Here is a 16,153-nt window from a genome sequence, read left to right as displayed (position 1 = left end):
ACGACATTTATTAGGCTTGAAACAGATGTGCAAATAACCTCTGTGTCAGTCACAATATTCTGTGCTGTTTTATTCATTCCATGCACATTACCCGTCTATTTTGCACCTCCTGAATGTTTCTTGAGAGCTGATGTAACAAGTTGAGATCAATAAAGGCTCATCTTATCTTGAATGAATAGACTCCTGGGCAAATATTTTGTTCTTGTTTTTTATTATTTTGTAAGAATTATTCAAATGTACAAAATACGACATGTAAAACAAAACAATATATTATCTGCGATGGGTCCCTGTGTTCCAGTCAGTCAGAGTGAGCAAACAACATGTCACCGGGCAGCATTTTGTAATAACAATAATAACAATAATGGTAGAAAAAAAAAAAAAAATATGACAACTTGGTGATTCTTGGGATTTTACCAGGCAGGAGCAGTGTTGGCCAACCGCCGCATTCGCCTGGGAAAAAACAAAACAACACATCACATTTATTTGCATTAAAACTAATCAATTGTGCGACCTTGGTTTAAAAGCTATGAAAAGTTTATAAGTATTTGAACATTTAAATATTCACCTGGTGTTTCTGTCTTGGTCCCTGATCTTCTTCTCCATCTCGGCGTCTGTCAGTGTCTCCAGCAGGGGGCACCACTGGTCTGCGTCTCCTGTGTTTCTGATGGCGATCTCTACAGTGGGCAGCGGGTTTTCACTGAAATGACGGGGCAGACTTGATTTTAGCGCAAAAACACAGAATCTTAATGCTTAGAATGACCTGCGGACGTCGGTCATTTTTAGGGGCATTCACACAGGATCAGCAATGTCAGTATTTCACACATTTTTGCTAAGTTCTTCCCAGAGATGATGGATAGACACTGAATTATAACTCTCAGGTTGGTTTATGTGAGCTTTCCTTTACGTCTGTGGGATTTTGCTCTGACCAAAAAAACAGCAGCTTTCTTTCTCCTTTAATACGTTCGCTCTGAAACGGTCTCCTCCGTCTAAACTTTGCACCAAACGCATCCTCAGAGCTGCCATATTGGTCTGTCCAACGTTGCCATGACAACAGGACTGTACTTTTTTTTTCTTCCTTTGTCTCTTCATGCTTTTTAAATTGATAAAAAACAGCATTTATGTTGGAGAAACGCTTTGATAGCATGATATTATTACTTAAAGCTTAAATGTGGACATACATATATTGGTAAAATTACGTTTTAAATTGATTTTGCCCTTATTTTTACTAAAAACTTTCCAAATTCCAACATGTCGATTCGCACGGGACTAGAATTATCTGGGGAAGGTGGAGTTTGTAGTATTACCCGAAAGGTACCTTCCAAATTACCGACATGACAGATTCCCATGGGCAGAAACTCTGAGGACGTCAGTCATATTTCCTTTTTACCTGAGGTCCCTAAATCATTCTAATCCCGTGCGAATAGAGCTTATGTTTCCATTTATGGACCCGGTGCAAATGAGCTTGATACCCCTGCTGTACACATTCGTAATCTCCTATTACCACTCTCAATAGGAAGCGTCAGTGCCTTACTCTTCCCACACATGACCTGCAGAGTGTTTGTACCTAAAAGCGTAGGTTCTCTGGTGCCAGCTGAGTTGGCCCCTGATGCTGTAGGCGATGGTGGTCACAAACTCTCCTCCGAGGCCCAGCTCTGAGCACAGCTTCAGGGCAAACTTCTCTGGAGAGTTCTCGCGCTCCGACATGTCCCACTCGAACTGATCCACCAGCGAGATGTTTCCCACGTGGATGTTCAGCTGCAGGAAAAACAGCACCCATTCAGTTATTGTTGAACACAAGACAAATATTGTGTGAACAACAAATACCATAAATGCTCTAATATAGGCCTGGGCCTTTATTTACTCAAGGGCATCTAGGACCAGGCCTTTATTGGAACCAGGCCACAATTAGAGACAGGCCTTTATTTCTAGGAAAACCGAAGAAAAACGAGATTTGTGTCCATTTGGACCTAAAATATTAGGTTCATTTATTGTCGGGACAACAGGAAGTGTTTCGTTGCTGTTAGCGAAGCATTGACATCAATGTCACTGCAGGTTTCTGTTTTGTTTTTACCGCGGACCGGATTATTTGTTGTTATCTTGTGTAAAAGGTGAGTTTAGACCAGACCTGGGCAAAGTACGGCCCGCGGGCCACATCCGGCCCGCGAGATGATTCAGTCCGGCCCATAACTTGTAGGGCATAAATTCATAAGCATGTCAAAAAAAAAAGTAAGTCTCTAGCTCATTCCTGTGCGGAGTTATGATTTTTTTTATTTTTTATTACCAGAATGCTCACTCCAGCCACTAGGGGGCAGATTAAATAAGAATAAAAGTAAAGAATTCCACAGGTGTCCAGCAAAGGGCACTGGCATAATAAGATATAAGGATATAAACAACACATTGTGTGACTTGCAAGTGGGAAATGGACAGTCTGCCCCTGGGCAGCTGTGGCTACAATAGTAGCTTACTACCACGGAGTGCGGAGTGAATGAATATTGACTACAAAGTAGCAGAGACTTGTGACACAGGCTTGTAAAGTGTAAGCCGTTGTTATGAGGCTACAGTCCTGCCAGACTCATCATTATAGATTTATTGAAAAAAAGTCCTCAATGTATTTTCCCAATCAAAACATTTTTTTTATTTTGGAGCTTTTGTTCATGGACCCCGGCGATACACTCCCGATATATTATACTTATATCCCGATATAAGTTTGAGTTATTGTTGGTGCGGCCCTCCGACTCAATTCAGGCTCCTCATGTGGCCCCTTTTGAAAATGAATTGCCCACCCCTGGTTTAGACGGAGCGTTTGTGTTTGTGATCGATCATGAGACTGACCCGAGAGAAGACGAGACGCTCGCGCTGATGGGAGGAGTTATTTTGAGGCGTGGGACTGACCTGCACACGGAGCAGCTGGACGTGCTTTGAAGACGCAATGGAGACTTTATTAAAACCCTGGAGGGTCACACAACATTTGTTGCCTTGTTTCCAAATATCGTCACAGAAGGTTTGAAAAGTGGCTAAATCTGTGTCAAAGTTACGCTCGGATCAGCTCCTCCGCAGCGTCCCCCATCAGCCCGAGTTCCCGTTTGTTTACTTCCTGCACGTGAGTTTTCTTTTACACGAGTATGAGACAAATTCCTAACATGGGGAATATTTCTACCGCTATAGTTTCTAATAAAAGCCCCGGCCTGTTTTAGAGACCGGCTTAAATTTGCCTCCGCCAGCCGCGAACCCGGCCTCTGTCAGAGACCCGGCCTCTAATGGAATACAGGCCAGTATTAGAGAATTTACGGTAGTCCGTAAGCCCTATTTAAAACCATATGCAAACATAACTAAAACTGAACATAATACCCTTCAATAACATTTTGGCACTAACCTTTATAATGACCCTCTGGTCCGTCTGCTCCTCCAGGATGCTGTCTGTGGGGTAGGACTCGATCTGCTGTCGAATTGCGGAGGCTATGGCCGGCACGAACGCCAGAGGATTCAGGTCCAGGTCGTCACAAAGGATCTCTGCGAACATCTCCGGAGTCATCAGCTTCTCTGGACAAACGACACGTCCACGGTCAGTCAGGGGAGTTGAGGAAAAAACTTACAACATTCTGTCAATAAGCAGCCAAACTCCTCATTTTTGGGTGGAAGCATGCCCCACTTTGCAGTATACTATACGTTTTGACCGTGAATTATAGAAATAATGCTAAATAATTTGCATAGTACAGGAGAAACCTAGATTAGACATTTTAAAGCAGTTTATTATGGGAAATATAAAATACTGGAGTTATCGTTCACATAAAAGCCTTCGGACACGACGATGTGTAAGGTGTCTTTACCAGAAATGACCCAGCAGCCATGAACTTGTTCCACAGCTCTTTTCTGCACTTTTTATTTTGGTTTTTAGCCAATGCAATATTGTAAGGGTTAAAAAGGGGCCACTAAACTTTTGGACAGAGGCAAAAGTTTCACTCTCCATCCAAAGTTGTCTTGTTTTAACTCTTTCTAGATAGAATTAACTACCTGGATGACTGAGAATGTGCATAGTTGTACTGTTTTTAATGTATGGCAATGTATATTTTCATGGCCACAGTGAATTTATGACATTTCATTCCAAACTCTATATATGACGTTTACTCAATACTTAAGGCTCACAGAAGTCAGTGAAGTCAAATGCCATATTGCAGGTACCGTTCATGTTCCAAGTAAAGGCGTCTCGGAGTTTCTGTCCTTCAATTTCCATGTCAAGGCGAATGGGAACCAGCACTTCAGCCTGAGTGGCATTTTCGTGAATGACGGCCGGATCATGGTCGTCAAAACTGAGGAAAAGACAGACATGGAGAAAAATGTAAAAGAAAAGCAATAAACAGCATTTTTTTTTTACTATAGCAAAAGACGGGGGAAAACACAGACAGAAATCGTTCCCCTCAAGAGCCTTAAAATTATTAATTATGCTTCTTATTCAATTCCAAAGTTACCAAAGTGGGAACGTCCTCTTCTTGTCTCGCCCGAGTCGGCTGCGGTTGATGGTTGTGGAGCAGGGAACAGCGTCCAGGTGGTGAGAGCTGTTTGGTAAAGTCGGAACCCACTGGCTGTTCCTCTTTGCCTTCTGTTCCCTATAACACACAATAACAACCAATGTCAGCTTATAGGAACTTTCAAATCACTCTCTAGTATTTAACACGCGTCATACTTGATGTACGCAGGAGGCTCTGCGATGGACACAGCTTTGTATTTTTCATCATTTCCTTCAAGAATCTCCTCCACTTCAGACGCCTTCAACAGAGTCACACTGGTGGCCAACTGCGTGTATCCGTGATCTGAAGCAGACCATTAGTATTGAGATAAAGAGTTGGGGGATAAAAAACAGAAGAAGTAGAGAGCGGATATGACAAGGTAGTGCAAATACAACAATAGGACAACGTGTAACAGGTGCAGAAAGTACACTCATTGCACTGACCGTGTGACGACTCGACAATCTTCTTTCGCTCTTCAACTGAAGCTTGTTTCCTCCATAACGATGGATATCTTTTATACAAGGAGCCTCTGAACATGCGCATGTAGTTACCCACCTACGGACGAAGAATACTCACTCAGTACATTTCAAGGTCAAGTTTTATTAACGTTACAATAACAATAATATAATAATACATTTTATATAAAAGCGTCTGTCAAAACGCCGAAAGAACACTGTACACCGGAGTCATAAAAACAATAAAACAGGATAAACAGAATAAAACGGAACCACATTGAGATGGTGAGTGCGTGACTAGGTGGTGTAGGACTGTCTGAACAGGTGAGTTTTGAGTCTGGATTTAAAGAGTGGCACGGAGATCAAGAGGGAGAAAGTTCCAGAGTTGGGGAGCAGTGCGGCTGAATGCTCTGTGCCCCATGGTGACGAGTTTGGCCGGTGGAACAGAGAGCTGGAGAGTGGAGGAGGAGCAGGTGTGGTGATGTGGAGGTGGTCACTTACTGTAAAGCAAGGCGTCATCCGCGTAGCACTGGAAATGGATATTGTGTTTACGAAGGATGTGACAGAGTGGATGAATGTAGAGGACAGAGCCCTGGGGCACACCAGCAGGGATAGGGACTTGTGGGATTTCAGGTGAATGAATTGTGTGCAACCAGAAAGACAGGAAGTGAGCCAAGCGAGGGGTGTGTGGGTCATAGAAGACACTCTGTGAAGGCGAGTGGAGTGAAAAAGCGTGTCGAAATCTATGGTGAGGTCGAGGAGAATAAGAATGGAAAGTAAAACGGAGTCAGAAGCTATGAGAAAGTCGTAGTAAATTTGAGAAGTGCCGTTTCAGTGCGGTGAACGGAACTGAAACAACATATGAATAACACATATGAATGTGTGTATTGTGAATGGATTCTCCATAAAATAAACAAAAACTGTTCTATTCAGTATATTTCAAGCTTTAAGATTTAGTCGTCCAACATTATATATACATTTAACTGACAAAATATAGCAATTCATTTATTTCATGTTATATTCATATTATTTCATTCAAACATATTTAATCAAGCTGCACAGCTTCTTGAAGCTTGTCTAGGCCGAGACTTCTTCGTTGAGCATCAAATTTAAATGATACAAAGCTCTTTCAAACTCTTTGGCTGGAAGTTTAATCATTTTTTGTCCCCACTTTTCATTTTTATTCAGTCTTTATTTATTACACGAATTAAACACTGGTTCTGCTAGTTAATGCATTTCGGATGTTTTACTTATTTCATTACAATATATTGCTGTGATGATTAACTGCCCGCCTCCAAGTGCCTTGTTGGTAATTATTTACTGCTTTCAACTTTGTACTTTTATTTTTTTTATCAATACTTGTCTCAAGACGACCATTTAATAAATCTTATTAAAAAAAACCTTCAAATTGAAAACAAAGTAAATGGGACTCCTTATTTGTGTTAAAATTCGCCAGATATACACAAATTATTGCAAACAATGAAACAGGGTTCCTAATGAATCGTAGCAAATGTCAAAACAAATGTTCACTCCGCATCATTTATCAGTCAACTCCGTGTTCCCCAGCTCAACCACAGTTACCATTACATTGGTAGCAGTGAATATATGTTTTCAATCAAAGCCCGATTTTTAAAAAGTCACAGCTTGTCAAAATCACCTCAAAATACAGCTTTCGGGGCATGTCTTTTTCTGTTAGCATGTTAGCTGCTGCGGTTAGCATACAAACCGGTCACAACTAAACCACACATTTCTGCCTTTAAATCAACATAACGCACTTTCGACTTAATAAACGCGTTAACAACAAACCTCTGAGCCGATCATGTAATAATCCCCATCCTCCTCCAGCTGAAATTTCACCGGCTTTTGCCCAAACGTTTTGCTGAGCGCCATGTTAGCACCATGGGCTAGCACCGAAAACAAAGCTCCGCGGCTCCCACTGCGCATGCGTGCACCGCCACCTCGCGTGTCCTTCGCCGGTTCCCGTAGCGAAATCAAAACAAGGAAGTGTCGAGAAAAAGTAATGTAAAGTAAATATCAGTTAGTGGAATTTAATTGTATCATTTACCTCTATGAAGATAGTTTGAAAGATTTTAAAACATTTGCGCGTAGTCTTCATTATTGATAACGTAAAAAAAAAAGAAAAAGGAAGAAAAAAAAAGAAGAAGCGATGATTCAAGTTTTAAAATGATTAAAATGGCACGTTGAGTGAAAGGTTTTGCAGTTGGCCTTCTTCATGGGCGGAGGGTCGGAGGAGATGGTTCGGAGTGTGTTCAGGAGTGGGCTGTGGGTTCGGGCCGCACACACAGTTCTGACCTGGTCCATCACACTGGTCCTGTTCCTACACGACACCGGTAAGACTCTGAGATGAAGTACTGTGGTAGGCTCAAGAGTGATCTACATTCACTAACAGGCTTCACACTTCACACTTTACATATCAAACAAAGTGCTGCCGGTATTTCCTTACACTCTAGGCTTTACACAACTTTTGATAAACAAGATGCATATGTTTAGAACCTATTAAATTACCACTTTAAAAACGGAGACACAATGGGACTTTGTGGGGCGAGTGGGCCAAATTTAGACTTTCTTCAGACTCATTGAATGGTCAAACTTCACGTTTATAAAAGTCCAATGTCAATTAAATAGACCAATCTGCATTGACAGGGTTTGCACTGGGCTTTAGTTATACATAAGTCTTATATAATGCTTCTCAAGAAAAATCATTAAGTTAATTGTGCCAAAATCAAGGCCTTGAATGACATTGAAAAGCATTAAGTAAACTGGCATTAAATCTAGATTTATTGGCAGATTATGACATCGCTCAACACATTTTACTGTATATGTTCATTGAAAATACCAAAATGATGTTCAGCTGTTGTTTGTGCTGAAATAGACCACCGTTTTTTGCTGACAACTTGCCTGTTTTGTCTAATTATCTTTCCCTTGTTCCGTAGAAAGGAAATGTATGTTCTTTTTTTTTCTTTTTTTTGCACTTGTGGCATTAAAATATAGTATTTGGGCATTTAAAATGGCATTAAAAAGCATTAAATTTGACTTGGCTGTATGTATACACCCTGATTGACGTGTGTCTCTTGTTTCCCAGATCTGCGGCGCTGTGAGGAGCGAGGAGAGCTGCTGCTTCCCGTTTTATTTTTCCTCCTTGTCGTTCTGTCGGTGCTTTTGTACTTCGCTGTTTCCTTAATGGACCCTGGGTTTGTCCTCAAAGACGCAGCTCAGAGTCAGGTTAGAAACTATTTACAACTCACGTTACGAAACTAAATCAAAAAGTTGAAATCCGACCTTCTATTCTCATGGATCATTAGTCTCAGGAAATAGACCTGAGAGGCATGTTGAAATAGGAAATTCAGATAAACTACTGTTTTTTTTAAGGCCTCTCCTGAAGAAGCTGAGCAGATGATTCCTGATTCGTCTATGCCTCGTCTCCGCCGCTGTGGATACTGTATCCTCCTGGTAAATTGCTGCTCTGGAGACTCTTTCTTTTATATGTTTATTTTCTCCCTAAATCTTAAGGGAGTTGACAAAAATGCAAAGTAAACAAGCACTTGCCGTCTTCCCGTGTTTGTTTTGCAGCAGCCGATGAGAGCGCGTCACTGTGCCTCCTGCGGTCACTGCGTGCGTCGCTTCGATCACCACTGTCCCTGGATCAGTAACTGCGTCGGGGAAAGGAACCACCGTGTGTTTGTGCTGTACCTCGGTGTTCAGCTGTTCACTCTGCTCTGGGCCACGCATATCGCTCTGTACGTATTCAAAAGTCGTAATAGTAGCAGTAATGGTTGTGATAATGTGGGAAACAGTATTGATAGAGTGTATGTTTGCGAAGTGAAGTGAGCAGAGACACATATGGCCTGGTTTATGGTCTCGTGTGAACTCCTCCCATCCGCGTTTAACGTACAGTGAGTTTTATAAGTATCCGATTAAAAATTAAATCGCGATTAATTATTGCCATCATGAAATGCCTGACCAGAATTGACTTTGGCAATGAAAAAAGACAATAATATCTCTCTTAAGCTCAATGCTTCCCGTCTATGAGCCTTCCTTTGCTGTGCTGGTCCTCACTGAGGGTCATCAGTTCTATGACACTGAAGTGCAGGACACATGAGCTCAAACGTGAGGACACATATGAAACCTACAGTTGCTATATATTTTCAATAATATTACATCCAATTAGAATGTACAAAGCATCAATATTGTTACATTAGGAATAGAAAATGTTATTAGCATAAAAAGAATTGACATTTTATCAACTTATGATTGTGAGGGCTACTCTAATTTTAAGCTTTAAAGGAATAGGCCACCGTTTTTACATACTGAGATATGTTCTTACCTTAGCTTTGACGAGTTCTTTAGGACCTGTCTGATCTTCACGCGTGCCTTCAGTCACGTAAACACAGCACAGACGGCGTTAGCATTTAGCCTCTCCCTCTCTCCTCTATAGCTCCAAAACTGGTCAAGATAGAAGCTACCAAGCTCTTCCACGTTTTCCCTATTTAAATATGGTTACGTGAAGTGTTCCACTACAAAGTATAATTACACAAAATTAAACAATGTGGATTTTCTAAGCGGATAAAAGGGGGGACTATATTGTAAGGCGTAATAATACCAGGAGTAGTTCGAAATCCACGCAGTAATCTTCACTTTACTGCGCGGATGTCAAATTACTCCTGGTATTATTACGCCTTACAATATAGTTCCCCCTTTTATCCGCTTAGAAAATCCACTTTTTTTTTTAAAGAGGAGAGAGGGAGAGGCTAAATGCTAACGCCGTCTGCGCTGTGTTTACGTGACTGAAGGCACGGGTGAAGATCAGACAGGTCCTAAAGAACTCGTCAAAGCTAAGGTAAGAACATATCTCAGTATGTAAACACGGTGGCCTGTTCCTTTAACATTATGTAGTCACATTGGGGGCATTTGGTGGTAGCAGGTCTCTATAGGGGAGGGGCTGACTCGCTCTCTCTTTTAGTCTATGTACTTTGTGAAGGATACAAACAAACAGAGCGATGAATGCGTGATACCTGTCTCTACCCTACTCCCTCCGTGCATGTGCGTGGCAGCTGCGCGGGCGGAGCACGCTGTAACGCAATTCGTTAACGCGATCATTTTCCCGGCCCTAAAATATATTTAATTGAAGTTTTATGTAAATGACACACGCTAAGTGATACATGCGGGGTGTGCAAAAGTATCTAACCCCCCTTAGTTAATACTTTGTGGAACCGCCTTTTGCTGCAATTACAGCTGCCACTATGTTGGGGTTTGTCTCTACCTCAGTTAGATTAGATGGAGAGCGCTTGTGAAGCTCAATTTTCAGATCTTTCCACAGATTCTCGATTGGATTTAGGTCTGGACTTTGACTTGGCCTTTCTATCACATGGATACAGTTTGTTTTGAACCATTCCATCGATGCCCCGGCTTTGTGTTTAGGGTCGTTGACTTGATGGAAGGTGAACCTCCGCCCCAGTTTCAAGTCTTTTGCAAACTCCAACATGTTTTCGTCCAAGATTGCCCTGTATCTGGCCCCATCCATCTTCCCATCAACTCGAACCATCTTCCCTGTCCCTGCAGAACAAAAGCACCCCCAGAGTATGATTCTACCACCACCATGTTTGACAGTGGGGATGGTGTTTTCAGTGTGATGTGCAGTGTTACTTTTACGCATTTTGCCTTTAGGCCAAAAAGTTCAATTTTGGTCTCATCTGACCAAAGCACCTTCTTCCACATGTTTGATGTATCCCCCATGTGGCTTCTGGCAAACAGCAAACGGGACTTCTTATGTTTTTAAATGGCTTCTTCTCGCCACTCTTTCATAAAGGCCAGATTTGTGCAGTATGTATATAATCTAATGGTAAAGCAGCCCATTGTTCTCGGCAAAAAGCCTCCAGTTCCTGTAAATTCCTGGGCCGTCTTGCATGAACTGCAGGTTTGAGCTCTCCCCACAGTGGTTCAATGATACTGAGGTCAGGAGACTGAGATGGCCACTAACAGGACCTTCACTTTATTCTGCTGGAGCCAGTGGCATCAGCGAACAACCTCCATATTTCACAGTAGGTATGGTGTTCATGCAGACAGCCGAGGAATTTACAAGATTTTAGGGATGAGTTTGGACCACAAATGTTGGCGCTCCCTGCTCCATTGCCAAACAAGGTAGAGGGCATAGTTTATACAGATAGGGTGAGATATTTTGTAAATATTTCATAAACACAACCCTATTTAGTTCTGTGACTGAACTCTTTAAGCATGTGTTCACAAATCCTAAAACTTGAGCTTGGTCTTCATCTGCAACCCAAGTTCACTTTTTGTCTTTCTTCAAACCATAAGTGCATCCTACAAATTCCAATTTAGTCGCAGTTTATATTCACAATGTCGTTTCTCCACATCTCGTTAGGTCTGGGTTCTCTCCCGCTGCATCGTGGGAGCACTGGTTCAGGCTTCACGTCTTCCTGCTGGGGGCGCTGTCGGTGGTCGGTGTCTTTTCGCTGGTCGTCCTGATTCTTCTGGGATGCCACCTTTACCTCGCCTCCGTGAACAGCACCACGTGGGAGTTCATGTCCCGTCACCGCATCTCGTATCTGAAAAACATGTCCGACGAGGAAAACCCCTTCGATCGTGGCGTCCTCTGTAACCTCTGGACCTTCTGCTGCCTCTGCCGCGCCGAAATCTGGGAACACGTTTATTACAAAAACTCAAACACCAACTCGGTTTGAAGGCTCAGAACTGTGGACTTGTTGTGTGGTTTGAACTGACTTCCCTTTGCCTGGTTGTCGAACTAAATATCAAACTCTAAAAGCTCTAAAATTGTGGATATAATACTGTATTTACCTTTCCATAATTGACTCTGTGAATAACAGAGCATAATGATTCGAACATAACGTCAAATCAAAACAACATCTCCCAAGAAGGTATGCTAATGCTAAGGGCAACTAATCAAAGCTGGGACAGAAACTATGATTGAATCACCTAAAGTAATAAAATAAATCGGTCACTGCTGGAGTGGCCACATATTTGTTTTTACAGGATTATAAACCAGACATTTGGAAAATCGGCTGAAAATATCGGCTGTGCATATCGGCATCGGCCAATAAAAATCCCCCATTCGGTCGACCTCTAGTTTTTGTGCATTACATTTTGATACCTTTCTTGTTTTCAATGCTAATTTCATTGACTAAAATAATTCATCATCACTTTTGTCTTGTTCATGTGGGAGAAGCTCCATAAAACAGTGGACCTTGATTAAATCTAAATTGCTAATTAATAAAAAGGTGGGGTAACACTTACGATTACAGCCCGTGAGTTCCATGTGTAGATACAGGGGAAAAGAAGGGACACGTGTAAGTAAAGGTAACTACACATTAAAGAGCAAAGTCTGACAACTGTATACGTGTAATAAAGGTTTATAAGAAGGAGCAAAGCTGTCCGTGTAGTTGCAGGTGTTTTGGCCGTCATATAGTTTCATAAATTGGAGGAAATTACGGCATAACTAATGTGCAAATACACCGTACCTAATGCAGACTTATACAGGCTTTTTAATGCTATTTTCATTGCCCAAATAGTACATTTAAATGCCACAAATGCAGACAAAAATGGCACCAAATGTATTTCTTCATTTCATTTCATTGAACAGAGGAAAGAGAAATGGACAAAACGTCTCACCCGCAAAGCCTACGCACCCATCACACAGTCTCTTCAAAGTACTGCCTTCAGGGAGGTGACTGCGGAATCTACGGGCCAGTTCCAGTCGACTGAACAAGGCCATCGGGAAGCTGAACTCCATGCCCTCCCTCCTACCCCTCCCCCCGCTCCACAATCAAGGATGAGAGAAATATAATATCAAATAAAATATCTTGAATCTTGAATATTTGTTCGTCCATACGAGGATCCACCAACCAGGACATAATAAACCCACTTCCACTGGTTAATATTTTCGTCTCAGAGCAAAGGACTAACTAAAGCAATAGATGTCACTGTTGCAGCAGTTGTGTAGCTATGAACAAATGTGATTCCAGCTCACATTGTTTGGAGTTGAGTTAACTGTTCAAAACCCATGACTGTGACAAAACCTTCAAGTGGACAGTTTGACATGATTGTAACATTTGTGACATAATCTAGCCTGCCCAGGTTCAATCTTTTTTTGTGAAACCAGACTCTGCTTTACTGTATTTAAGGCTTTGTCTTCAAATATAATAGATGATAGAGATACAGCGATGTAGGAGACATGAGACATAGAGGCCTAAAAGTGATGTACAAATGAATTGATATTAATTTAGGGAATCCAGCACAATTGAGCCAACAGTTGTAAAAGCTGCCAGTGTTCTAGCTACAGTTTATTGGCCACACGCTCAGATTCAGCAGGATGTCGTATCTCCAAATGACTGTAAAGACAAAAATTGGAAGCGGAAATACCAGCAAGAGAAACCTTTAAAGTTTTCCCAGTCTGTGTGACGACTTCCAGCAATCACCACCAAAGCACGACACACTACAATCAGACATTAAAGAAAAACATAAAATTGTCAAAAACATTATTTTCTCTCGTGCGATCATAACTGACTGAACATAAATAAAGATTTGTGACTTTATTTATTTATTTTTTGGTTACAGTTACAATGTAAGAGCATGTAAAGATAATTATGTTTGCACAGCTTAAAGCATGCCCTGAGACACTTTACAATCTGCAACAAAAACAGTGGTTGTTTCAATTATAATTATTACTTTTTTTGTTACAAAACAGTGAGTAGTAAATGGTGATGTCATGAGAATGAAAAACATTGGTATCCATTGCTAATATACTGTAAATGTAGCCGCAAGCGGGAGTTATCGGCCCTCACCGACCGCCCTGAACAGAGCAAGGGACGAGATGGTGCCCTTTTTCTCTCCCAGTCTTCGATTATGGTGTTTTCGTTTTTGGAATGCAGTATTATAATATGGTGATTCTTTTAGCAGGGAGCGCTATTGCACCCTCTTTAAATTAAGAATTTGCATCGGTCTTTGTGCAAACTGAAGCATATATCAGTATGTTAAAAATCTATTTTGATTCTGGTCTCAACTTACATAGCGCTTTTCCACCTACATTAGACACTCAAAGCGCTTTACAGCAAGTATCCACTCACTCATTCATACACCAATGTACGCAGACACTGGGAGCAATGTGGGTGAAGTGTCTTGCCCAAGGACACAACGACAATGTGCACTTTCAGGAGGTGGGATTCGAACCCCCGACCTTCCGATCATGAGACGACCCGCTCTACCATCTGTGCCACTGTCATAACAAATTATTATTACACAAAAAACCTTCAGCATTAGTCAAACATACGGCACAAAGACAATCTCAAGGACAAAGCCTCTACTTTAGTTTGGGGAAATAAGCTGTGTCTCCAGGAAACCACTTAAGTCCGACTCCAGCGCAGAGCGGCTCAGTGAACGTGGTCTGGACTCTGTGGAGGAGGGTCATGGTTCGGTCCTGAATGCTGTAAAACGACAGAGCCCCTGCACTGTGGTCCAGGTAAACCCCGATCCTGGACGAGAACGGACCAGAGATCTCAGACTGGACTGAGTTAAAACAAAATGAATAACTGACATTGCTTTTGTTACAGTGTAAGGCCCAGGATTTATCAGTGTTTCCAAATGCAGTTTCATTGGAGATTCCTTTCCTCTGAATGTCTTTGTATGACACTGCTAAACCAACCCACCTCCCGCTGCACTCCACCTCCCAGTAACAGCGGCCCGTCAGACTCTCTCTGCTCAGGACCTGAGTCCAGGAATTGAATCTTTCCGGATGATCTGGATAACTCTGTGGTTCCTTCATAAATATTGCTCTTCTGTTTCCATCAGTCAGTTTTATATTTCCAAATGCTGTGTTTGGGTCCAGAGTGATCTTTGTTGAATACTGTAAGAAGTCCTCTCTGGAGGTGGGTTCAGTTGGTGACTGCAGACTGAGCTCTAGTTTGTCTTTGAGCTCGGACACAGCTCTGGTCACATCCTCGAAGCAGCGGCGTGGCCCTCTCTGAATCTTGATTGGCTCTGTCCTCTGTGGGTCTGTGGACAGTGAAGGATAGAGCTGTAGAAACTGGTTGTGATCTGGTGTGAGGGACAGTGTGTCCAGGTCAGAGATGTTCCTCTTCAGCTCAGTGACGTCCCGCTGCAGTTGGTCCTGTAGCTCTTGGACTTGTTTCAGTTGGATCTGCTCCTCAGAGCGGATCTGCTGCTCCACTTCAGAGTGTCTTTTCTCCAGGAGAAGGGCCATCTTTGTGAAGCTGTCCCCACTGTGCTGCATTGCTGTCTGGGCAGAGCGGCTGATGTCCCGGGCCTCCTGTTGGAGGCTCTTCAGGTCTGTCTCTTTCTGCTGGAGGCTCTGGAGCAGCAGGGTCCTTTGAGCCGGCAACTGTTTCTGCCTCTGGGCTCTCTTTGCGGCTGAGGACACCATGTCGTGGCCCTTGTGTTGGTCCACAGAGCAGAGGTAGCAGATGATCTGCTGGTCGCTGCGGCAAAACATCTTCTTCACTTCGTCGTGTTGAGAGCAGATGTTTTCCTGCAGTTTATTAGAGGGCGCCACCAGCTGGTGTTTCTGTAACACTGCAGCATCATAATGAGGCTGGAGGTGGCTTTCACAGTATGAGGCCACACACTGCAGACATGACTTGACAGCTTTCAGCTTCCTCCCAGTACATACGTCACAGGGCACATCCTGAGGTCCAGCATAGCAGCGGTCAGCAGGGGGCGCTGTGAGTCCAGTCTTCTTCAGCTGCTCCAATAAACTTGTAAACATGATGTTTTTGCCGAGCACAGGCCTGGAGCTGAAGCTCGCTCTGCATTCAGGACAGCTGTAAACCTGCTTCTCGTCCTCTTTGTCCCAGTGTTCTTTCACACACTTCATGCAGTAGCTGTGACCACAGGGAACAGTCACTGGATCCTTCAGTAAATCCAAACAGATGGAACAAGTAAAGTCGTCTTGGTCAAGGGTTTGCTGTGCCATTTTTCTCTCAACAACAGCCACTGAGTTTAACTTTGAAACAAATTCAGCTTTAGAGAGAAGCAGGAGCTGCTCACAGCTTTATGTCTGAGGAGGAAACAGGAAGCTCAGAGCAAGGCTGAGTGATGTCGAGGGAGCGACAGAAAACTGCTGAGTCACCGCTCAAACATGTTCATATTATCACACAGTGATTTGTGTGGGGTGTTGTCCTGGAA

The 16,153-nt window shown here is 42.6% G+C and overlaps 3 protein-coding genes across 3 annotated transcripts; 1 reads left to right on the top strand and 2 right to left on the bottom strand.

The window, feature by feature from the left end:
* Window positions 1-246: 246 nt before the first annotated feature.
* On the bottom strand, window positions 247-6,911 carry LOC306971936 (SWI/SNF-related matrix-associated actin-dependent regulator of chromatin subfamily B member 1). Its single transcript, XM_079568375.1, has 9 exons — window positions 6,767-6,911; window positions 4,949-5,060; window positions 4,682-4,808; window positions 4,467-4,604; window positions 4,180-4,307; window positions 3,374-3,540; window positions 1,565-1,755; window positions 566-697; window positions 247-450 (listed from the first exon to the last, which is right to left on the bottom strand). Exons 1-9 carry the CDS (start codon window positions 6,902-6,904, stop codon window positions 411-413), a joined length of 1,173 nt encoding a protein of 390 aa, XP_079424501.1. The 5' UTR covers window positions 6,905-6,911; the 3' UTR covers window positions 247-410.
* Window positions 6,912-7,026: 115 nt separating this feature from the next.
* zdhhc12a (zDHHC palmitoyltransferase 12a) lies at window positions 7,027-11,818 on the top strand. Its single transcript, XM_079568806.1, has 5 exons — window positions 7,027-7,311; window positions 8,064-8,203; window positions 8,351-8,431; window positions 8,552-8,718; window positions 11,361-11,818. Exons 1-5 carry the CDS (start codon window positions 7,194-7,196, stop codon window positions 11,677-11,679), a joined length of 825 nt encoding a protein of 274 aa, XP_079424932.1. The 5' UTR covers window positions 7,027-7,193; the 3' UTR covers window positions 11,680-11,818.
* A 2,494-nt stretch (window positions 11,819-14,312) lies between these two features.
* LOC306971663 (E3 ubiquitin/ISG15 ligase TRIM25-like) lies at window positions 14,313-15,941 on the bottom strand (the record flags this gene model as incomplete). Its single annotated transcript, XM_079568008.1, has 1 exon — window positions 14,313-15,941. One exon carries the CDS (start codon window positions 15,939-15,941, stop codon window positions 14,313-14,315), a length of 1,629 nt encoding a protein of 542 aa, XP_079424134.1.
* Window positions 15,942-16,153: the final 212 nt, after the last annotated feature.

The sequence above is a fragment of the Gobius niger genome (assembly GCF_951799975.1).
Source record: "Gobius niger genome assembly, chromosome: 1".
In the NCBI taxonomy this organism is placed as follows: Eukaryota; Metazoa; Chordata; class Actinopteri; order Gobiiformes; family Gobiidae; genus Gobius; species Gobius niger.
Note: the sequence above shows the minus strand (reverse complement) of the source record. Positions and strands in the feature narration are given on the sequence as shown.